Source organism: Phyllosticta citriasiana, assembly GCF_038021145.1.
Source record: "Phyllosticta citriasiana strain CBS 120426 chromosome Unknown IWZ02scaffold_9, whole genome shotgun sequence".
Lineage (NCBI taxonomy): Eukaryota > Fungi > Ascomycota > Dothideomycetes > Botryosphaeriales > Phyllostictaceae > Phyllosticta > Phyllosticta citriasiana.
This window is the reverse complement of record NW_027117286.1, coordinates 1,182,046-1,203,126: the sequence shown is the minus strand read 5'-3', so window position 1 is coordinate 1,203,126 and position 21,081 is coordinate 1,182,046. Positions and strand designations below refer to the sequence as shown.

The 21,081-nt window shown below is 55.5% G+C and overlaps 9 protein-coding genes across 9 annotated transcripts; 3 read left to right on the top strand and 6 right to left on the bottom strand.

The window, feature by feature from the left end:
- Positions 1-1,097: 1,097 nt before the first annotated feature.
- Positions 1,098-1,508, bottom strand: IWZ02DRAFT_316204 (uncharacterized protein). Its single transcript, XM_066764141.1, has one exon. The coding sequence runs from the start codon at positions 1,399-1,401 to the stop codon at positions 1,162-1,164; it is 240 nt and encodes a 79-aa protein (XP_066621348.1). The 5' UTR covers positions 1,402-1,508; the 3' UTR covers positions 1,098-1,161.
- On the top strand, positions 1,507-2,609 carry IWZ02DRAFT_456397 (uncharacterized protein). Its single transcript, XM_066767852.1, has one exon. It carries the CDS (start codon positions 1,615-1,617, stop codon positions 2,266-2,268), a length of 654 nt encoding a protein of 217 aa, XP_066621347.1. The 5' UTR covers positions 1,507-1,614; the 3' UTR covers positions 2,269-2,609.
- Positions 2,610-4,260: 1,651 nt separating this feature from the next.
- Positions 4,261-5,790, bottom strand: IWZ02DRAFT_434704 (uncharacterized protein; the record flags this gene model as incomplete). Its single annotated transcript, XM_066766386.1, has 2 exons — positions 4,261-5,271; positions 5,590-5,790. 2 exons carry the CDS (start codon positions 5,788-5,790, stop codon positions 4,261-4,263), a joined length of 1,212 nt encoding a protein of 403 aa, XP_066621346.1.
- Positions 5,791-5,987: 197 nt separating this feature from the next.
- On the bottom strand, positions 5,988-9,782 carry IWZ02DRAFT_316146 (armadillo-type protein). The gene is made up of 8 exons (XM_066764140.1): positions 9,375-9,782; positions 9,226-9,318; positions 8,895-9,173; positions 8,714-8,804; positions 7,370-8,665; positions 6,894-7,319; positions 6,370-6,844; positions 5,988-6,320 (listed from the first exon to the last, which is right to left on the bottom strand). The coding sequence occupies exons 1-8, from the start codon at positions 9,504-9,506 to the stop codon at positions 6,185-6,187; spliced, it is 2,928 nt and encodes a 975-aa protein (XP_066621345.1). The 5' UTR covers positions 9,507-9,782; the 3' UTR covers positions 5,988-6,184.
- A 90-nt stretch (positions 9,783-9,872) lies between these two features.
- On the top strand, positions 9,873-10,437 carry IWZ02DRAFT_316078 (small nuclear ribonucleoprotein E). Its single transcript, XM_066764138.1, has 3 exons — positions 9,873-10,115; positions 10,167-10,257; positions 10,309-10,437. Exons 1-3 carry the CDS (start codon positions 9,975-9,977, stop codon positions 10,362-10,364), a joined length of 288 nt encoding a protein of 95 aa, XP_066621344.1. The 5' UTR covers positions 9,873-9,974; the 3' UTR covers positions 10,365-10,437.
- IWZ02DRAFT_316089 (5-formyltetrahydrofolate cyclo-ligase-like protein) lies at positions 10,291-11,636 on the bottom strand. Its single transcript, XM_066764139.1, has 4 exons — positions 11,453-11,636; positions 11,267-11,376; positions 10,707-11,210; positions 10,291-10,652 (listed from the first exon to the last, which is right to left on the bottom strand). Exons 2-4 carry the CDS (start codon positions 11,361-11,363, stop codon positions 10,510-10,512), a joined length of 744 nt encoding a protein of 247 aa, XP_066621343.1. The 5' UTR covers positions 11,364-11,376; positions 11,453-11,636; the 3' UTR covers positions 10,291-10,509.
- A 134-nt stretch (positions 11,637-11,770) lies between these two features.
- On the top strand, positions 11,771-12,688 carry IWZ02DRAFT_380938 (chaperone for protein-folding within the ER, fungal-domain-containing protein; the record flags this gene model as incomplete). The annotated part of the gene is made up of 4 exons (XM_066765136.1): positions 11,771-11,893; positions 11,973-12,087; positions 12,137-12,312; positions 12,386-12,688. The coding sequence occupies 4 exons, from the start codon at positions 11,771-11,773 to the stop codon at positions 12,686-12,688; spliced, it is 717 nt and encodes a 238-aa protein (XP_066621342.1).
- A 4,832-nt stretch (positions 12,689-17,520) lies between these two features.
- On the bottom strand, positions 17,521-18,708 carry IWZ02DRAFT_315921 (uncharacterized protein). The gene is made up of 2 exons (XM_066764136.1): positions 18,514-18,708; positions 17,521-18,457 (listed from the first exon to the last, which is right to left on the bottom strand). Exons 1-2 carry the CDS (start codon positions 18,587-18,589, stop codon positions 17,697-17,699), a joined length of 837 nt encoding a protein of 278 aa, XP_066621341.1. The 5' UTR covers positions 18,590-18,708; the 3' UTR covers positions 17,521-17,696.
- IWZ02DRAFT_315891 (uncharacterized protein) lies at positions 18,652-20,962 on the bottom strand. Its single transcript, XM_066764134.1, has one exon. It carries the CDS (start codon positions 20,494-20,496, stop codon positions 18,829-18,831), a length of 1,668 nt encoding a protein of 555 aa, XP_066621340.1. The 5' UTR covers positions 20,497-20,962; the 3' UTR covers positions 18,652-18,828.
- Between the last annotated feature and the right edge of the window lie 119 nt (positions 20,963-21,081).

The following is a 21,081-nucleotide window of genomic DNA, read 5'->3' as shown; positions in this document are numbered from 1 at the left end:
GCAGTTGGGGCCTGCAGATGGACGAGAAGGCTGCGAGATGACGAAGGAGGACGCAAACGAGATGGGGTCAAAACGGTAGTCGAGGCATTGAACGGACGGAGGACGGAGTCGGGGAGACTGGAGTTGGCTATTGACGCGGATGATGATACATGGCAGGTTGACGGAAAGCAGGTCGGGTCGGCGACGAAGGAGAGAAGAGCGGCGGAGAGGGGCTTCGATTTGAACAGGCAGCCAAGGAGCGTTTGAAGTGGTGGTGGCAGTAGTGGTGGTGTGGTGCCGAGCCAAATGGGGAGGGCAAGACGTTGGAAGATGGAGAGAGGTTCAGGTAGTGGGTAGTGGGTCGTCGCCAAGATGGAAGAGAAGAGGATGGCGGCGCGAGGTCCAAGTGTGAGATGAGGTGCAGGCGTAGGTGTGAGGTGGACCAGCTGGCTAGGTAAGGTATTGGCGCGCAGGGGGAGGGAGGGTTACGGCGAGCCGTGCACGACAAGACAAGACAAGACAAGACCAGCGACGACAGAGGAGGGAAAAGCTTCTAACGGCCAAACAACGGCGATGCGATAACATCAACCACAAAGAGCCCTTGGGCCTTGGCTGTCCCTGTCTGTCCCTGTCTGTCCCCTGCCCTTTTCTCTCATGCGGCTCTCCCGGTCCGCCCGCTCAAGGAATATCATCAGATGGACATCCCCAACTCTATCTACCCTTTCGGCCCGAAGCGGAAGACGTCCCATCCATAGTCAGTCATCCCAGGTCGCGTTTCCCCTCCCCCCAAGGAACTGCCCCAAAACGCCCGTCGTCGAGCCTCGCAGCCTTATCCTGTTTGGAAGAATGCTGTCTCACGGATGTATACCTGTACAGTACAGCTTCTGCGGGTTGAACCTCCCGTGGTGTCCACGCACCCTGCAGGCCCTCTGTGGCCAATCAAACGCCTGGCCTTGGCTCTCATCTCTCATCTCTCACCAACTCGCCAACTCACCAACTCACTCACTCACTCATTCACTCACCTCCCACACACTGCACCCCGTTCCTGCCTAAGCGATGCGGCACAACCAGACTGTCTGGAAAATTTTGACATCTTGCCTGCCTGCCGCTAGGCACGTAGCTCCATGCCTGCCAGCCGGACAACGGCTTGCCACTGCCGCGCGCTACTACACCACCTTACCACTAGTCCATTGCCCTACGATTAGAAATCATCCCGCGGTCCGACCAAGATTGTCCTACACTGATGTGCTCATGCAGCGCTGGAATATGACCTCTCCGGGCCCCGAGGCCTGATACCAGGAGGAAGATCGCCAGAGGGACGGACGACGGCATCGCCGGGCATATGCCCTCTCTCCGGATGCGCCGCGGCGGCAGCAGCAGCATCAGCATCAGCATCAGCATCAGCATTAGCATTAGCAGCATCAGCAAGTCTCAGTGTTGTACCAACGGCCTTAACTCGTACAGAGACATCCGTGCAAAAGACGACTAGCTAGCTAGCTAGCCAGCCAGCCAGCCAGCCAGCCAGCTGGAAAAGTCTACTTATGTGCTGCTGCTGCGTCAGTCAGTCAGTCAGTGCCTCCATGTGTGACAGAAGCGGGGTCCGCAGGAGAAGCAGCAGCGAAGCAAGCAGGTAAGATGGACGAGCAAGCATGCCGGTGGTGCGTGATTGGAGCATTTCGAGCGATGCTGCTCCGGCATCATGATCCTCACGCCGCCATCAACAACTCTTACGGCCAAAGACAGCATCAGCAGCGGCATTGGCAGCTGCGCGCGCGGTCCGTCGTGATGGTGACGGCGGCGGCTGTAGTGGTGGTGGGGTTGACGGCATACATACTCGTACACAACTACCACATTGTACATACACGCGTCGTTTCCTGCAAGAGCCGTATCACGGTGACACGGCAACGGCGCACACACACACTTACACACACATACACGATACCTGCATTACCTACCCACAGACCTCCATCCATGTCCTTGGTCCACTACTACCACCACCACCGCCACCACCACCACAACCACCACCACTCTTTCTCTCATCAGACTTCATACATCGCACAGCTGGCCACATGTCGCAAAAAGGGGGCCACGATCCAGCGATGCAAGAGCAAAGTGGAGCTCCAGAGCACCGTGCCCCTTATTCGAGCCATCGGCCCCCAAAAATGCCACGCCTCGGCCGCCGCCGCCGCCGCCGCCGCCCACCTCTCAGCGTTGAGCGTCGCCGCGTACGGACGTAGCAGCTCGAGTGTGTATGTAGAGATGCGATGGGGAAGGGAGATAGACCCGTAAACACATACACATCCACCATGTACGGTACGATACGAAACACCTCTCTCTCTCTCTCTCTGTGTGTGTGTTTGTGTTCCCCCTGGTTGTTGAGCCTCCGGACACTGGCATTGCCAATCTACATGCCCGGCTTTCTTCTTCAATCTCTCTTTACTTGTCTGGCCGTCTGTATGTCCGTCCGTCCTCAACCCTCCTTCACATTGTAGCGTCTTCGTCTCCGTCTTCGTCTTCGTCATCGACGCTTTCGACGCCTCGTCGTTCAAGCGGGTTCGCGAATGGAAAGAGAGGGAGATGGGGTGGTGCGTGTGTCTGGCTCGTTCGTCTCGTCTCGTCTCGTCTCGTCTGGCAAGTGTGCTTGTGAAGCGATCGCGGAGGGGCTAGGTATTGTCGAGTCGAGTCGAGTCGGCGAGGATTCGGAGCATCTATGGGTACCATGTAGGCAGGCAGGCAGGAAGATCGTCCAGCTACACAGTGCAGCCACGAACAAAACAGCAGACACAACACAGACAGAGAGAGATATATAGAGAGAGAGGAAAGAAGAAAAAAAAAAAAAATCCAAACGCAAGGTCAGACGGGAACAGAAGAGGGCAGCCAGGGGTATCTAAGATGGAGAACCGAAGCTTAGTTGGGTAGGTAGGCAATGCATACATAATCAGTGACGCATCACTGTGAATCATCTTGACTCGAGCCGGGGAAAAGGTACATTAGACTACCGTTTGTGGCTTCTCACCTCGTATTCCGTCTCTTTCTCGTGGTCAGCCACAGCTACACACACACACAAAAAAAACACCCAGTGCGCATAATTTCGAGACAGCGACGGGTACGCGCGTGCATGTGTGCTTACCGAGGCAAGTGGCGCGTCATCGTGTGCAAGAATGAATGAATGAGTTGTAGCGCCACCGTCACGGCAGACAAGAGTGATTCATATTGACAAAAGTTGAGTCGAGTTGCTTTGCTCTTGCGGCTGTGTGCGTGCTGGCTCGCCTCCTGTGTACACACCATGATGCACGATGCTCCTCTGGCCTACCTCCCTTAACCTTGGAAGAGGGGAACGAACCACGAGGCTGGAAGATATATAGGTAGAGAATGAATCCTGTGTCCGTCTGTTAATGAGTGTCATTGTGTTTCTGTATCCAACAATGCCGACAATGCTTTCCCCAGGATCCTTCCTTCTCACGGGCTCAAGCTGGCTGGCTGGCTGGCCGGCTGGCAGACAAGCGAGGCACCATCACCACCATAGACATCAGCCCAGGTTAGGTCAAGTTAGGTCAGTCAAAAACCCCTCCCACCACACCGCACCACCAAACCAAAACCAACAACGCCATGACGAACAAACAACACCATATCAAGCCGCGCCGCGCCGGTACGGGTGCAGAGAGGAGAAAGACAGACACACCAACGCTCGCTCACATACTGTACTGTGCTTTTCTTGTCTGTCCTGTCCTGTCCTGGCAAAGGAGGCTAGTGACTTGTGGCGAAATATCCACGTGCCGACATCGCCTGAGCAACACCTTCTACTCTCTCATACGACTTATTTTTTTCTGGTGGAATTGTTTGTGGAGGCTGACTTGAGAAAATGTTTTAGGATTGTTTTGGTGGATGTGTGACGCTGGAGCTGTAGGCGGATAGCGAACAGAGGGGAAGGCTGGATGGGAACGGGGATTGGAGCGGAGGCTTGGTTGGGACGGGAGTGTGGCACACATGATGAGGATGAGAAGAAGGACGAGGGTCTGCGGCAAAGAGAACAGACAGGAAACATTCAGGTTTTTAATTGCGGTAGGTACATGGAGAGTCTCTCTCTCCTCCCGACCTGGTTGTGGGAATCAGGAGCATTCGGATATTCGGATACTCCACGTGAACGAAAAGATGGCCCAGAGCCATATGACCAATCGCGTGCGCCGGCTGCTCTAAAGAAGCGCCTTTTGAAAGCAAAACGTGAGGACGTATCGAAAAGAAAAAAGAAAACAAAAAGGAAGGAAAACAGGCCAGGAGCATTCAGTTCTCCCTCGCCTTTTTCAACCCCTCCATCTCGCCCTCCATGCGCGCCATGCGCACCCGCAGCTCGTCGCGCTCCGCCGTCATGGCCGCCAGCGCCTGCTCAAGCGCCTCGATGCGATCGAGTTTCTTTTGCCGGCACTTGCGTGCGGCAATCGAGTTGCGCTTGCGCTTGTCGATGAGCGAGGCAGGGGGAGGCGAGGCAGAAACGTCGCGAGGGCGTTTGTGAGTGGACATGGGTTGCTTCGTAGTAGTAGTAGCAGCACTGGTCGATGATGATGACGATGAGGCGGTGGTGGGTGCGACAGGGGGAGTGTGGGATTCTTGAGATTGCTGGGAGTACGAGTAGGTGGTGGTGGCAGGGGAGAATGATACAAGCGGCGCCGTGGTGGGCGTGGTGGTGATGCTGGGAGGGGGAGCAGTCGAAAGCGCTGCCGTCGACGACCCAGGAGTTGATTCGGCCGTCGTTCCCGTCGTCGTACAAATGGCGGCGGTGGCGGCACCAAAGTCGACTCCCAGATCGTCAAAGGAGAGCCCGGGGTCCAGGCCAAGGCTTTGAATGCCCTGATGCTGGCGGTCGCCGCTAAGGTCGAACTCGGAAATGGAGAGTATGGGGTTTGGGACGGCAATGTCCGCTGCCTGGGCCGCGGAGTTCCCCAGTCCCAGATCGCTGCCTGAGGAGCTAGAGCTCGGGGTTTGAGCGAATGGCGGGTTCAGATGGATGTAGTCGAAGAGACCGAAGTCAGAGGGTTGTTGCGTGGAGGGTGCCTGGACAGATGATGTCGCGGGCAAGTCGATGTCGTTATGCGCAAGTTGGTCGTCGAGAAGAGTCGCATTGAAGTCGGAAATAGAAAAGTCCAAGAAGCTGCCCGCAAATCCGTCTCCGAGGTCGAATGCTCCTGGCACCAACGACGCAGAAGCAGAGGGGCCGGCAGAAGCCGCGTAGTGTCGGTTATGGTCGTTATGGTGGCAGGAAGAAGTCGGTGAGCTGGTGCGGCTGGAACCAGACGGCTTGGATGGTGAGAGAGAAACCCATGTTTCGAAGCAGTTCTCGTCTGTCCTTTGTAAAGAAATGGGGTGTAGGAAACGGGCCTCTCGCAAAAGAGGCCTTCAAGAGGCAAGTGAAGGGGAACAGGAGCCTTGGGGAGCGTGTCAGATCCAGGAACGGGGAACGACGGTTTCCTTTATGTACGGCATGGGATGGGGCTGATGGTCAGCGGTGGTCCAAGTGCGATGAATGAATGAATTATGATTCATCGCAGAAAAGGGTATAGCGCTGCATATCAAAGGCGGGTGGAACCGTGGCTTGCTCCAAAAGTCGTGGCGCACCTGACCCGCGCTATTCAGTGCCGTGTGTGCCACGACTTTTGGCACCCTCCGCGGGGTGTACCAGGAGCATCCACCCACATGTACAAGAAGGATCCAGCCACTCAGAGCCCCGAAAAAGTGAAGTAACGAAGTGAGATGCTTGATGTTTAACAACATGCCAGCTTGTGGAATAGGGCTAATTTTTAAATAGGCGTCTTGCATGTCGGCGGCGGCACCCCTCACACGTCTTACTCAAGCTAGACAAAGAGGGCTCGCACAAAGGCCCTTCGAATGCTGTCATCAACTCGCAAACTTTTCCACTTTTTCCCTCCATCCGGGCCCGGTGGTGGCCCTGCTGTGAGTCCCGCTGTAAACACATCCCGAATAACTCCCCGCTCAAAAATGCAATCCATCTTTGTCGACGGCACCCTCCCGCGCGCTGGCTGGAGCCCTTTCGAAACCTACCTATCAACAACGCGAATCTCAAATGCTGATCCCACCGCCCGGCCCATGAGCCGAAAGAAGTAAAATAATGGACATGTTAGGCATGAATCCTTCTAAACCTTTCCCAAGTCACAATTGACCCCCTGCTCACCTCTCTGAAAAATATGCGCCTTCATCCCGTGAAACGGAATCGCGTCGCCTCGAGACGGCCCAGTCCCTCTCGAGGCGCCACGTTGCGGCGACGGTACGACGTCGTAAAGTCTTGAAGAAGTGTCCTGATTCTGCGAATTTCGTTGGACTGAATGCGCCTGTTTCATCGTTAGCAACGCTCGTCACTTTGCCAGTAGTCATTCTCACTGTTGGATGTTGTTCATCAGCCGCTCCGCTTCCTGCGTGCTGATTGAACCTGCAGGGAGCATGCCAATCGTGGTCTTGACCCATCCTGCAACCTCGACGGGCATCAGAGCAAACATTTCGAGGAGCACTCCTGATGCATCCGGCACGCAATCGCGCGGAAAAGTGTACATCATGCCAGTCATTATGCGCTGCGTGAGCTGTTCGCCCTGCCCTGCGATCAATTGCTTGACGGCAGCTTGGATTTCGGGAGGATTGGCGTGGGGTTCGTCGCCAAATTCAGATACTGGCGGGTTGTCGGTGCCATAACCGAGGAAGTCGCGGAGGAAGTGGAGCGTCGCCATCAACGGCTCTTCCTTGAGAAGCGTAAGGGAAGTCGACGCAGCGGCGAGAATGGATGGCGTCAATGGAGAAGCAATCATCTGTTCGGGGAAGTAGAGAAGCACATCTATCGCAAGGCGGTAGAAATCTTCAATGACTACACTGAATGTCAGTTTCTGCTTACCCATGGGGCTGAAATTTCTTACCATCCGGAAGCTGCTCGGGAGCCAAGTCATTAAGAGCTCTCAAAAAGGTAGTGGCTTGCGCCGAATAAAAATTGAAGACTGCGTTAACGGTTTGCGCGTCAACCCCCTCCGTCCCAGGTGCAAATTCCCGGATAATTGAAGATGTTGCCCACAAAAAGCATCCTTGCCTCGAAGCATTGAAGCCCGCCGCAAGCTTGTCAGCGAGCTGAGGGAGCAGAGGGGTCATGGACGTGCGGTAGGACAGCACCATGTAACGCCAGCAGCGGCAGACTCGCTCGATGATGGGCGTGTGAGACGAAAAGTTGTCGGCAATGGTCGCAAGGACCGGGAATATCTCTTCGCAGTACTTGACGGCTGGGTTTGGTTGTCCCGGTGGTACATAGGGCAGGACCCATTGGATGAAGATGGTGATGATTTGCAGCTTGTCTGAACTGGGTTAGTCAATTCGATCGGCAGCAGCAAAGCAATAGACTTACCAGCAACGGCAAGTTTAGACTTGTCGTCAACCGCATTTTGAGCCAGGTGCATGATGGTCTTGATAACCGGATCGCAAAAAAGCTTCAGGTTTTCGTACGCAGTTTCTGGAGCTTGCTCAGCGAGCACGGATGCAACTCCATCCGTGAGCTCATCCTGGCTGTTCGTCGGAAGACCATCAAGGACGCTGGTGTAGAACTGCTGAAGCTGCGGGATATAGTCCTTGAGCAAACGGGAACAGTCGTTGCAGAAGAACTTAAAAGAGAGCGCTGCGGCCCGGACGACCTCCTTCGAAGGATGATGGAAGGCTGCCATGATGTAATCCAGCTGCGGCTGCAGCGTCTCCGGGTGTTCTGCTGTCCAAGAAGTATAGCGACCAAGGGTCATGACGGCTTGGAAGCGAACCTTTTCTTGGTCCGGAATTTGTACGATCAAAGGCATCAGACGAGGAAGCATGATGTTCTCGTCCTGCGGCACCATGCGGCCCATGGCCCTCATACTAAAGAGCGGGGCCTCGAGCTGCTGCCACTCTGGCACATGGCCTGCGGATGCCTGAGCGCCGTACTTGCTCACCCATTGCTGAATGAGCTCGTAAGACTTGGCCAGGCAGTCGGTGACACCAATCACCTCACAACAGTCCTTGAGGACGTCGCCCATTTGGTGCCTAAACTCCCGAAACTTTTCTTCTTGCTCGCGGTCGCCTTCAAACAAGTCCTTTTCGTCGCCCGATTCCGGCTTGGGATATTCCAAATGTCCAACCATGACGTCGACCAACTTGGAAAAGACGTCCACGAATTGTAATCTGGCCTGCATGTACTTCTCCAGGACAAGGTATTGCTTGAGCTCGTACCAAAAGTTGAAGGTGTGGCGGATGGCGTCCCTTTCCTTGTCGCGCGCGCAGCATTCGAGGACAGCTTCGACCAATCCTCGGAATCGATCCGGCATTCTGGCAATGAGAACAACCCATGCTTCTCCTGATTCCGCAAAAATTCGAGAAATGCCCTTGAATACCTCGGTGTCTTCCGTTTCGTCCGCTTCTGCAATCTTCGGGCGCAGCTCCAAGATCCTTGGGTAAAGGGTCGAGATGATGTTGAGGCATTCATCCACGTCTCTCGTCTCTCGGATGATTGCACAAATGCAGTCCACGGCGGCCTCGAACGGATCATTCACAGACTGCTCCACAACAAGCCCGTTCAATACGACGTCGAGGAGCGACGAGTTTACAATATCGTTGATGGGTACCTCGCGCGCCCAAGACTGAATGCATTCAAATAGCTGAGGGTTGCTTGCCGCGGAAACTGGAATTCATCAGCCCCAAATGTCAAACTTCACCAAGGAATACGCACCAGAGGAGCGCGAGTATTGCGTGAGCAAGACCATGACTTGCTCCCCATTGTCCTCCAGCAGCTCCTTCGTCCTGTCGGTCAATTCATCTTCCTAGTGCAGACAGACGGATTAGATTTTGATCGCGGCCCGATGAATCGCTGAGAGGCGCTGCGAGAATGGTGGTGGCTCGGCCGAACGTACAGTCAAGTTTATCTTTCGTCCTTCGGTAACTTCTTCCGGTAGGACGCGCAGAAAGTCGAGGACGCAGGGGATGCTCCCTGCATCGTTTCCAAGCATGCTGACGACCACAGGCAAGACATCTTTCCACTCCGTCATTTGTATCGCCAGGTTCGCAAGACACACGCACAGCTGCATTCTTATCGGTTTGGGGCCGGCGCGAAAGGCGGCAAGGACACCGAGAAGCGTCTCCCGTAGTGACGGGAGACTCTCGCGCGGTAGCTGGTGAAGGTCATAGACAATCTGGATGGTTCCGGTCAGGCCATATTGCATTATGCGACGGGGTGCAACTTACCTTTCCTTTGAGCGTGGTTGCGGCGAAAAGCTTGGCCTCGACAGGCGCGTCGCTGGACTGGAGTATGCCAAAGTTGGTCGCCCATGCTTGGTCCTACACAAGAAACAGTCAGTGGGCGCGTCATAATGGCGGGCGACGTCATTACTGACCGACTTCTGGAACTGCTCCAAGAACTCGTGGGCCTGGTTCTTGTGAGAGCGGTCGGCGTTGGATTGCATCGTGGCCAGAGCTGCAAGAACAGGCGCAAAGGCCTGTTGAGCCGCCGCACCGTTCGTAGCCATTGTCAAAGTAGCGGAGGAGAGGTCGTCAAGGGAATGTAGCGGACGTGAGAGCCTGGTCTAGAGGTGGGGCGGCGTTGAGGGGTATCGTGAGGTGAGTCGCATAGGCAGCGCAGAGGCCGAAGCTTGGGAACGGGATGGCGGCGACGAGGGATGGGCTTGTTCGAAGTTCTGCGCCCAGGCTCTGCGCGAGATGGTAGGGGTTTGATGTGGAGAGAGAGAGATGCTGTTGGCGTGTCTTCCCAAAAATTCCATGCCGCCGTCATCCCGCGCCTGCTGTCCGAGAGCCTCCACTGTCTTGGCCCGCTTGGCGCGCCGCTCCCCAAACTTCACGTCCGCCGACGCTGAGCTTCGATCCCACCACTTACACCATCCAATTCTCCCTACGCGTCCGCTTACTGCCGCTACTTGATCGTCTTCTACCGTCTCGATTGCAATTTCTAGCCGCTCCAATTCGCCCACATCAATACCATGGCCGGCCGCGGTGGAGGAAACAGAAACAAGGTGCTCCTGCCGCCTATCAACTTCATCTTCAAGCAGCTCCAAACGCGGTCGACCGTCCAGGTCTGGCTCTACGAGCAGCTCGAGACGCGCATCGAAGGCAAGATCAGGGTATGCTCCTCTTCTTGCCAATCGTGCGCAGCGACCGCTGACAAGATTTAGGGATTCGACGAGTTCATGAACTTGGTCATTGACGACGCTGTTGAGGTGAAGCTCGCGACCAAGACCAAGGAAGAATCTAGGCGTAATCTAGGTCTGTCTCCAGCAATTCGCCACAATTATACCACGCAGCTGACTTGTCCAGGACAAATCCTGCTCAAGGGCGACAACGTTTCCCTAATCCAAAGCTTGAATGGATGAGATAGCACGGGATACGATGTCGAGGCGAACCACCAGATCAAGAGCGAAGCCGCGTCAGGCGGGCGGCAACACGTTACGGGCATTGGCGCACATGGGAAAAGGACATATTGGTGGTTGTAAATGGGCAACTTTGATTCCGCAAAAACTATGACGGCGCATTGGACCGGGATGGGTTGGATCGAAGAACCTGCCCGGCGCCGGTGATTAGGGCGTCAAGTCGCCAGTCGGTCGAGTCCATAGGTACGGACTGATCCGGTGGGAGCATTTGCTCTACTAATGCAAGGCCGACTAATTGCGACACGTTAGCCTCGAGCTTCCTCTCCCCTGAGCTTGAAAACATACCAAGAAAGGGCATTGGTTTTCCATTCTGCGTACTTTGCTGGGCGCACCTATCAAAGAAAAAGTCGTAAAAGCCTTTGCCGTGTCCCAGCCTTCCAAGTTCCGAATCAAAGACCATGCCTGGCACAACGATGAGATCCAGGCCGGACTCGGCTTCGTCTATGGGAGTCACAATCCCCTCGGAGCGGCCTACACCTCCAAAAGTATTCTTTCGGGCGGCTATGGAGTCAGCACTTGGTGTGGGGATGCCCCATTTGTCGGACTGGAACGAATCGTAGTCGATTGTGGAAAAAAGCTCCACCATGTCCATGATTGACTTGGGTCTCAGTTCTGGGTTGAGAGTCCTCTCGTATGTGTAGGGCACGTAGACTTTTTTGCCATTGGAGAGAGCATCGTGCACAATTCCAGCCGTTGATATTTCCCCAGCCGGCATGGACAAGTAGATGCTCACCCTGCGCGCAGCTTGGTACTCGGGCAGAGAAAAGAGTGCTCGAGCCGCGTTCAAAGCTGCAGGTGATGTCAGCGAGCTTCCCTGGAGGAAAGCCCATGAAAGGAGGCCAGACTTTGACTTGTAGCCGAGCTGATGGACAGTGTGGAAAGAAGCTGGCGGACGTGCCTGCGCAGCTCTCTCTTCGCTGCGGGCAAGGATAGAAAGGCCATGGTGTTGCTGGGCCTACGAGCGAACAGCGATGGAACCCTGTCAACCCGAAAGCCAAAATAAATCAAGGTTAGGGAACGGGATGCAGCACCAAAGAAGCACTCGGAGGCTGTAGACGTGCCGTCGCGGTTCCTGGTGACGTTCAACGGTTGTTCAAAAACAGTGCGTAGCACTTGCTGGCGGGTGTGGCGTAGATCCGGGGAAAGGTGCAGTAGAATAAAAAAAGGTGCAATGCGGGCGGTGACGGCCTTGGGTTGGCTGGTGTGTGGTCCGCGCGGCCGGCCGCGCTGAGAGAGGCGCGCTCTCCTTCGTGCTTTAACCTCTCCTCCACCACCGTGCGCCGCCCAGAAGAGCCTCAACGTCCAGCCCGTCTGCCGAGTCATTCGTCAACTTTCGCCCGGCTGCCATCATGCTTGCCAACGCTGCCCTTTTCTTCTTCGCCGCATCGGCCTCCGTTGTGGCCGCCACCGACCTCGACTCCGCCCTCGTCGGCACCTGGTCCTCCAAATCCAACAAGACGCTCACCGGGCCGGTACGTTGCTCTTTTTCTCGTCGCTCAGCGACTCGCAATTTTGCCTGGACATGTATAAACTGACACGTCTACGCCACAGGGCTTTTACAACCCTGTCAAGGACACCCTCATTGAGCCCGCTCTCCCCGGCATTTCCTACTCCTTCACCTCCGATGGACACTTCGAATCCGCTCTCTACCGCGCAGTCGCGAACCGTAAGACTCAGCAATGCAAAGGCGCTTTACTCCCGCTAACAATGCTCAGCTGGGGACCCAGGATGTCCCAAGGGCATAGTACAGTGGCAGCATGGTAGCTACGCGATCGAGGACGACAAGTTAGTCCTCACACCCATCAAGGTCGACGGCCGCCAGCTCTACTCGGATCCGTGCAATCACGACTCCGGCGTCTACACTCGTTACAACCAGACGACTACGTTCAAGGTGTGTTCCAACTGATCGGCGACCGACCAAGAGTGGGGCGATGAAATAAAATGAGGCTGACTCTGCGCCACAGCAATACGAAGTAGTGACCGACAAGTATCACAACCACAAGCGTCTCAACCTCTGGGAATGGGACGGCACTCCAGTCATCCCTCTATACCTGGCATACACACCTCCTCAAATGCTCCCGACCACGACCCTCAACCCTACCGGTGCCACTGCCAGCTCCAAGGTCAAGCGCGCCGACGAAGCCTACGGTCCCATTGTCCGCAGAATGCTCGGACAACCCGCCGTAGAGCACGCGGACGCTGACCGTTTCTGGTGGCTTGGGTTGGGCGCAACTGCCATTGGGTCCGTCCTGTACTTTTGCTTCTAAGGCATGGTTTCAAAAGCAGTGATGATTACGACGATATTTCCCGTATACACCAGAGCAAGGGACGAGTAATGGTAACAGTGAAAGTCTTCACTGGGTTTGGCGTTTTGAACTGCGGGTTTGCTATTATAGACATTTGTTTTGTTCCCCTACAAGTCTCACTTGGCGGTAATGAACATTTTGGCACTGGGCACATGGCATTGTGCGTTTGGACTCCGAGGACCGAATTTCCTTTTTCGCATCAGCATCAGCACACGCAAAGATATCCTTCGAGCTTGTCAATCTCGCGTTCAGGTTGTTGCATAGCTTTCTTCCCTGCACATTGCATACCAGTATCGGAATCGGGTTTTATGGCTTCTTTTCTTTTTCATAGCGATAATGAGAGACTGGCTTCCTCTTGCACGCTGTCGGTTGCATGTGGACTTCTTGCGCTCCCCCTGGTCCAGCTATTTGGAAGATGTTCCTTCCTAATCTGGACATGATTCTGTGCTTACTTACTTGATATGGAAGGTGCAAACATTTGACGTGGGCATCAGGATTTGAGAAAGAATTTGAGCCTTTTGACAGAAGCCTGCTGCTTCCAGCTCTTCCAAGGCGACATTTTGCGGATAGCGCCCGTTGGCGCTGATTCCGGGTCGGCTAGATTCCTTCGTTCATTCCTTCGTCTCCGCCGCACCCAGCGTATGCACCCCGCGCTTCTGGAAAATTGGAGAATGCTACCGTTGTCGCTTGTCAGTGCCTCAGCTGATCAAATTCGATGTGATGCATATGTCGCTGTGCACATGAGCAGAACAGCAAGCAAGTTGTGCAGAACATAGAGTATTATGAAGCAGGTTTCACCAAATTCACGGCGCTTGGGACTGTCAGGAATGCGACCGGTGTGGATAGAAGTGAAGAGTCGAATGACAGCATATGTGGCCAACAGTGATGTTCTTTCTCAGAGTGGCGTATGGGCAGCATGATCCGCAGGGGAGGATCTGGACAGGACGTCATTCAGGCTCGACAAAAATAGGATTTCCAGCTCGTGCAACGCACGAATTCGACCGAGCCAAAAACCTTAAGAACCCGTCTCCACACGCGCTGCGTTCGAAGTTGTCTGTCGATCCAACCAGCGGGGCCACGACAGGCGCGGCGCCTCCTTCGTTCGCGCTGACAACTGCAGCACCAAAATCTTTTTGAAGCCGCAATTTCGATCCGCGGGCGCCCACGGCCTGGTATCCCAGCAGCATCCCTTGAAAGACAGGAACCTTGGCCCAGGAGGAGTCAGCCAGACACATGCAGCCAGCCTCGGACCCATGCACTGACGTGCCAGCCAGCGCGCACGGCGACTGAGGAACCGTGGCGGGCGGGCGTGCGTGCGGACCATCTGGCAAAATAAGCTCCCCTGGCCACGACGTTTGCAGAAGATTTGGTCGGCATCGCCCTTGTCGAATCACGGCGAGGTGTTGGCCAACTTCGCACGTAGAGCCCTGCATGAGGCTATTGAGGCGTACCGCTCTTGGGCTGCGCAGGTGCCCTCTGCTGGATTGTGAGTGAGGTCTGTCGACGTCCAGTCTCTTCTCCCTGTGCTGAACCCCCGGCACACCCTTCGTCCCATGCGTTCACCTCTCGTGCTGGCAACGAACCCCCCTTCGTTTCCCGTCAAGGGATGTTGGGGTTTTGGCCAACGGTCAGGGTTTGCTGCGTTTGATCTTGTGAGCGCGGCGAATGGGATGCGCTTTCGCTGTTCTATGCTTGCAGGTGCTTCGGCAAGGTCATCATGGGCCTCTTTTCCTGATCCTGGACCACCGGCACGTCGTCGACGCATGTCTCGGAGATTGATGTCGTGGACTCAATGATTGTCTCGGTGCGGTTTTCTGTCCAGCGGACAACATACCGCAGACCCATCAACGGCCAGCAACTTGAGGCGACTTTTCTACAGTCATGATGGACGACGAGGTTGGCCAAAAATGGGGAAGACTTGGCAGCGAGCAAACCCAGGCCTGAGCATTCGCATGCCATCCAAGTCCGTTGCGAATGACTACGACAACGAAGACGCCGGTCAGCGCCCACATTCGACTCCGAGTTCCGTCAAGACAATAAATGAAGGCAAAATAAGACGAAAAAGCCAAACCTTGAAGCTTAGACTCGACCCTCATTCCGGCGAAAAACAACCAAACAAACACCAAGCGCACCCAGCCACCAGCAAACTAGATTCTCATGCCTGAGGCTATACCGTATCCAAGAAATTCCCATCGTGCCGGCTGAATTCCAACCTCGTAGTCCTCTTTCCACCCTGGTCCCCCCCTCCCCCCAAGCGCCGCCATCGGCCAACTCCAAGACAAGATTCCACATTGCTACGTGCAAACTTGTCTCTGGCAGCCAATCAAGCGGCATCCCGCGCATCCACCACTCGACCATTCCAGTAATTCGCCCGCAATCTTCACCGTCGGCGCGGGACATACGGATGAGGCACCTTGTTATGTTCCTGGCTGGCCACGCGAGTTCCACCATGGTCGCTTGCGGCCGGCGAATCGTTTGGACATGCTGGCGTCGACGGAGTGGCTGTACCCGACATGGCGTGGATACTGCGGTTAGAAGGTTGAACGGCTAGGCTGGGCTGTGCTCTGTTGCCTCAGGTTTGTGCTTTCAATTCTCTCTCGACTCGCTTTGATTTCCATCTTTTTTTTTTTCCACCAGGTGCAATTCCCACCTCTCGCCGCTACTAAAAAACAAAAAATCAGCATCCCCTAAGGCGGCTCGGCTCGCAAGAGGGAGCCATGTCGTCAGCTCAGCCGCCTCTACCCACAGCTTCCATCCCATCCTCCGCCGACGCATCCGGGAACAGGGTTCAGTCGTCAGCCACGGTTCTAGCCAGCTAGCACCACGTATCATGCCTCTTGCAGCTCTGCACAGCCCAAACAGCACGCAACTTTGAACGTAGTCGGGCCAGCGGAGTCGGCCCCGATACAGCAGTCTTCCTTCCTAGTTGCTGCAGCTGCTGCACGCATGTCGAGAAGGACAAAGGAGTGCGGAGGTCTGTTCGTTTGCTCGCCTGCTGCAGGTCGCCTGCTGTCTGGGTGGTCTGCAGCGCTGCAGTGCAGTCGAGCGATGCTTCTGCGATGCTGAGCAGCGAGCGTGCAGAAACAATGGTAGCGGCTTGATGGGGGCTGGACTACCTACACAGCTGCATCTACGGGGCAGTCGAGCTCAGACTCACAAAGACGATCTCAAAGCGGGACGGAGGTCCAATAAGCTCGCAATGTCTTTCAGTCACCATCATCATCACAATAATCACCACCTAGACCCTCCACTGCTCCCCTTGTCAAAGCCTCCAGAAAACCAAATCAGACCAGCAACCCATGCGCTGCTCCTCCTTCTCCTACTCCTAGCTTCCACCTTACACTACCAGCCAGTATTCCTACCCAACCCTCCCCTCCCCGTCCGCCCACGCAACTAAGCGCATTCAGGCTGGCGGCTGCCCGGCCTGCCCACCCCCCGTCATTCCATTTGCAGAACCAGCATTGGCCCCGGCCAGCCGGCCGGCCCTCCACCCTTCCCAGCTCGCTCGCTCGCTCGCTCGCTTGCTCCTTTGTTCCGCCCAACCCGGCAACTTTGAACATAGTCGGGTGTGCGGGCCGAAGCACTACCGTCGATGATGCTGGCGCTAGGGAGGGAGGGAGGTAGGTAGGTAGGTGGGGGCGCCATGCCGTGATTCTCCTCTTCTCTTTTTCTTACTCCGTAAAAAGGAGGTTTGGGTACTGTGCTGTGCTGCGCTGCCCGTCAGTGGCAGACATCCATCCAGTTTGCTGGTAGACAAGGTGAGGTACTTAAGGTGCCAAGTCGCTGTCAGCGAAAATGGTGCGGGACCTCCATCATCTCCAAGTTCATCACCACAAAAAAAAAAAAAAAAAAAAAAGGAAAAAAAAAAACTAACCCCCGGCCAGCGGCAGACATCCTCTCACTACCTGTGTATCTATCTACGCCCTCCTTCTGTCACCAGCTCTCCTCCACCTCCAATCCACCACCTTGCCAGCAGCAGCCCCACTCAAGCCCCCTCGCGCGCACCGGTGCGCAGCACGCCGCATGCGGAAACCGGCGCGTAGGCGGCATTTTTTGCGTTTGGCGTAGATGTTTGAAGTTGTTCGAGTGCTGCGCGGTCATTTGGGACGCGTGGCGTTGTGGCTGGGTGGGCTGGCGGCCAGCTGAGCTGAGCTGGGCTGGGCTGGGCTGGGCTGGGCTGAGCTGGGCGTGAGGGGAGGGGGTGGGGTACGTAGGGAGAGCAATAGGGAAAAGGGAAAGGAGGGAAAGAATGGGAAGGGGGTGCGTGGTGATGGAGGGTTCTTGTGGGATCGGAAGGTCACTGGCTGCGTGAATCTCCTTCTCCCTCTCTGGATCAGAACAGCACAAAAGAAAACGCCCGACGAAAGGACGGGAGACGAGACAAAGCAAAAGCGAAATAGCAGAAGTAGTCGAATCCCCTCGTTTGCAATGACGGCGTGGAATCACTTTTGGAAAAGATGACAGAATCCCTGACGACGCCTTGACAAATCCCTTGCCCTGGTCGAATTTTCGGGTACTTGCTATCACCCCGGCCTCCTAAAGCCGCTCGATCTCATAGGTCAGACAGGGGGAAAAAAAAAAAAGAAAAAACAGATGTAAGGCCGAAAATGGTGGAAAGATGCGATGGGGCATGGGCTTCACACTAAAGATTCAACTAGGGCAAGGAATTTGGTGAGGAGTACTCAGGCATTCCATTATATTTACCAAAAGTTATTCCACGCCGTTATTACAAACGACCTATATATATGTATGTATGTATGTTTATAAACATATACATATGTATGTATGTGTATATATATGCATGTATGTACCCATGTAGACATTCAGTCATTCCAGCATCCAAATGTCAGAAACTCTCACGTGTCGAATCACCAAGCAAGCACCTCAGCTGACAAACTTTCTCCCTCCATGGATCCATCCCTCTCTCCTTCGCATCCATCGAGGATGTTTTCGCAGTCCAGCTGACGCCCTAGCACAAAGATACCTGGCTAGCTAGCTCACACCACATGACCAGTGCGCGCCTCCAAGCCCTCCCTCCCTTCCTCCCCTCCCATCTGTGGTCCACCGCCACAAGCGCACCCAAACTTCGCTCTGAGCTCCCGCCGGAACGCGGTCGGCGCTCTCGTAGCGCGCCGATGCGGACAGCTGGTTGGCTGGCCGTCGCAACTTTGAACGCCGCGAGTGAATCAGGCAGCGAAGGGCGGATGGAGAAGGGTTGTGGCAGTGGCAGGCATCGTCGCTTGCGGGTGGATGGTAGGAGTATGGGGAAGATTCGGTGGGTAGGGTAGTTAGGAGGGAGAGTGTGGGGATATGGCAGGGCAGGGCTGGGCAAGGCAGGGCGGTGAGAGAGGTGGGCAGGTGGGTTGGATGTATGGATGTATGAATGGATGGATGGATAGAGAAGGCTGGTCACGTTTTGATTTGTGCGCGTGTTGGGGGAAGTAGAGGTTGGAAGAGAGAGAGATGTTTTGGTGTGATTATGGTTTTGATTTCCATGAACAAAAAAACAGGAAAGGGGTATCTCAGGGTATGTGTATAAACAAGATCGACGATGGTGGTGGGTGCAAGAGAAAGAAACAGACGCCAAGAGGGTATCAAAAGAAGAAAGCAAGCACCACCTCAAACCAAAGCCATAACCCAACGGGCTGCCTACGACAGCAGCCCTGCCAGAACGCCAAACTCCATCTCGCCAGCCAAAGCGAAAAGTACACGCACGTGGAGACGTACTGGCTATATACAAACGTATGAGTAAATGGGAAGAGAGGAAGGAAAGGCAGGCCACAGACCACCTCCCTGCCCCATGGAAGCGGCGGCGTCAACTCGCCTCGCACCGCTGAGCCTCTTCTGGATCACAAAGAGCATGAGCAGACCATCTCATCGGCACATCAACAACAGTACGCCTCCATCGCTCATCTTTCCTTCATGGAAGCAGTGGAGAGGGCGAAGAGCTCGTCATGGGCCAAGAAGTCTGGCGGGAGACGCGGGGTCTCTGGCGCGATGTTTGACAGACGGAGACCTCAAGGAGCTCTCTCGCGCAAGATTCAGGAAAGCAGCCATCGGAAACGATTCTAAGGCCAAACTAGTTGGACGCAAAGAGCCAACTACGAGTTGAACACCTTGACCCGGTGTTTCCGAAACTCTTCCAAGGTGCTGCTCCCGCTGGGCTTGTGCTTCCGACGCTGGACCAGCCTGCCGCTGCTGTCGCGGCGAATCTCAATGTCCCCGTCGCCAGCCGAGACCCGGCGCTTGGTCTTGTTGTACTTCATGCGCGCCTCGGCCTCGGCCAGTTCAGCCTCCATAATCGCCTGTTCGTTCTTCAGCGACTGAAAACTGGAATTGTCTTCGGATCGGTGTCGGGAGTGCCCTGGCGGGCTGTAGTGGTCCTTTTCGTAGTGGTGCCTGTGGTAGTGGTGCTTGCGGGAGTTGTCCTTGTCTTTGCGATCAGAGAAGGTCTGAAGGTACTCTGACTCGTACAGCCGCGAGAAGTCCTCGTCAGGCGATTTCGATGTCGAGAGGTTCAAGCGAGGAGTGGACGCCTCGGCCGCACGATATGACGACGCAGCTGCAGGAGTGTGAGCGTACGGGCTCCTAATGCGCTCACTCGTCGGCGACCTCTTGAGCTCCTCTGTGTTGTACTGGCCCCTCTTGATGTGGTCGTTGTACGTGCCTGAGCTCCAGGTCGGCGAGGATTGGTCCTCGGCAGGTCGCTGACGTGCTTCCTCTCGCGCCTTTTCACGACCCGCCAAAAAGTTGGCATAGGCGTCGCTCTCACGACCTTGATTTTGGGAGGCTTCCTTTTCCAGCCTCTCCCTATCCTCTTTTTCCCTTTGCTTGGCTTTCATGGCTCGCATCTCTTCGCGAAAGTCAGCACGGGGAGCAACGAATTGCGCTTCCCAGTCGTCAAGGGCCTTTTCATTCTTCTCACGCTCGCGTTTCTCCTCGCGAAGCTCATCCAGGGCAGCATCGTAGGCATCACGGGACTCCCTGGCTTTCCTGGACTTGGTGTATTCATTGTCCTCCGATGGAGGTGTGGGACCATAGGCGTCATGGACTACGACAGGCGGCGGGCTCATGGTTGGAAGCGACGTGTCAATTGGTGGCGGTCGCTTGTGCTTGCGTCTTGATCCCTCTGAGTCTGAACCAGGGTCTGCTGCTGCTGCTGAACGGTTTGGCGGCCTGGGCGGGCCTCTTGGAGGCTCTGCAAACTGCACCGTGGGTTTTGAGTAGCTGTAGTGAGAGTCCCGGGTTGTCGTTGATCCATGACGGCGATGCTTCCCGCTGTTGGACCGATCAGGCTTCCTCTCCGATGGCAAGAATCCAAGGTCAGGTCCAGGCGTGTGGGTAACCGTGGTGTATGTGGGCTCATAAGTCGGAGTGGGAGGACCCAGTTCCGTGGTAGGAGTTGAGAAGCCAGACGAAAATGGGGGAACGTTCCTGGACGAGTCGGGACGCCGGTCTACTCCGATGTATGTTCTTTCAGGGCAATTTGGTCCAGCACGAGGATGACTGCACTTTTGCACGAGCTCGTCCCCGAAGCGGCTTGTCTGCTCGAAGATACACATGGCCAGTCTCGAGGGTCGACGGCGGACCCTACGATATCTTCGGTGATGGTACCAGTAGCCAGTGGGTAGGCGGAGAGTACGAGGTAGAGCAAAAGAAGGATGACTCTCAAGGCCGTGGTAGCGTGGTTGGTGACAGAAGCGACGGAAACAGGAGCGAAAGGGACTTGCAGCAAGCGGCGAGGCCACGACGAAGTAAATACCTGCCATGACTTAGAAAGGGATCATGAGGAGACAGCGCGTGGCCAAGAAAGGCAAAGTATGGCACAGTGAGGGTTGGCAGATGACTGGCAGAGGACCAAGACATGAGGCCTACCTGCTCTCGGAATTTATAGCAAGAGGACAACAAGACAATTGTGAAGCTGTTGTGAAATTGTTGGAGAAAGATGGCAAGAGAGTTGGAAGCGCTTGTTGGTCTCGAGTTGGTTGGTTCAGACAGGAGAGGTGGTGTTGTTGGGAGTGGGAGTGGACGGGTGGATCCTGAAGGGGGAGGCGTGGACTTTTGAGAGCAGGCCGGCCTGACTGGATCAGAGGTGGGCGTTGATGCCTGGACGAGACGCGGGAGGGCTGGCTGGAGCTACAGGTAGTCGCGATAGCATTACACAAGAAGCACTGCCGCTGCTCGCAGTCTTCGCGTCTACTAGGATTGGCGCCTCGCTGCCGCGACGTGAGCGAGGTCGGTGGGGTGGCTAAGCCCCTAGTAAGCAACGCCCATTGAATTGAGCCTTGCTCCACCAGCGCCCGCTCCGCGTCGCGCTCGGCTGTCCTGATGCAGCGGGAGCGACGCGCCCAGAG

Excerpts from the sequence above, each read along its gene's own strand:
- IWZ02DRAFT_316204 (XM_066764141.1), bottom strand. The coding sequence starts at position 1,401 with ATGCTGCTAATGCTAATGCTGATGCTGATGCTGATGCTGATGCTGCTG.
- IWZ02DRAFT_456397 (XM_066767852.1), top strand. The coding sequence starts at position 1,615 with ATGGACGAGCAAGCATGCCGGTGGTGCGTGATTGGAGCATTTCGAGCG.
- IWZ02DRAFT_316146 (XM_066764140.1), bottom strand. The coding sequence starts at position 9,506 with ATGGCTACGAACGGTGCGGCGGCTCAACAGGCCTTTGCGCCTGTTCTT. Across the intron at positions 8,805-8,894 it reads GACGAAAGATAAACTTGACT|GAAGATGAATTGACCGACAG; the intron begins GTACGTTCGGCC and ends TGTCTGCACTAG. Across the intron at positions 8,666-8,713 it reads GCAATACTCGCGCTCCTCTG|TTTCCGCGGCAAGCAACCCT; the intron begins GTGCGTATTCCT and ends GATGAATTCCAG.
- IWZ02DRAFT_316078 (XM_066764138.1), top strand. The coding sequence starts at position 9,975 with ATGGCCGGCCGCGGTGGAGGAAACAGAAACAAGGTGCTCCTGCCGCCT. Across the intron at positions 10,116-10,166 it reads GCATCGAAGGCAAGATCAGG|GGATTCGACGAGTTCATGAA; the intron begins GTATGCTCCTCT and ends GACAAGATTTAG. Across the intron at positions 10,258-10,308 it reads AGAATCTAGGCGTAATCTAG|GACAAATCCTGCTCAAGGGC; the intron begins GTCTGTCTCCAG and ends TGACTTGTCCAG.
- IWZ02DRAFT_316089 (XM_066764139.1), bottom strand. The coding sequence starts at position 11,363 with ATGGCCTTTCTATCCTTGCCCGCAGCGAAGAGAGAGCTGCGCAGGCAC. Across the intron at positions 11,211-11,266 it reads CAGCTCGGCTACAAGTCAAA|CTTTGAACGCGGCTCGAGCA; the intron begins GTCTGGCCTCCT and ends CATCACCTGCAG. Across the intron at positions 10,653-10,706 it reads AAAACCAATGCCCTTTCTTG|TCGGCCTTGCATTAGTAGAG; the intron begins GTATGTTTTCAA and ends TGTCGCAATTAG.
- IWZ02DRAFT_315921 (XM_066764136.1), bottom strand. The coding sequence starts at position 18,589 with ATGCTCTTTGTGATCCAGAAGAGGCTCAGCGGTGCGAGGCGAGTTGAC. Across the intron at positions 18,458-18,513 it reads TTCCATGGGGCAGGGAGGTG|CCAGTACGTCTCCACGTGCG; the intron begins GTCTGTGGCCTG and ends GTTTGTATATAG.
- IWZ02DRAFT_315891 (XM_066764134.1), bottom strand. The coding sequence starts at position 20,496 with ATGGCAGGTATTTACTTCGTCGTGGCCTCGCCGCTTGCTGCAAGTCCC.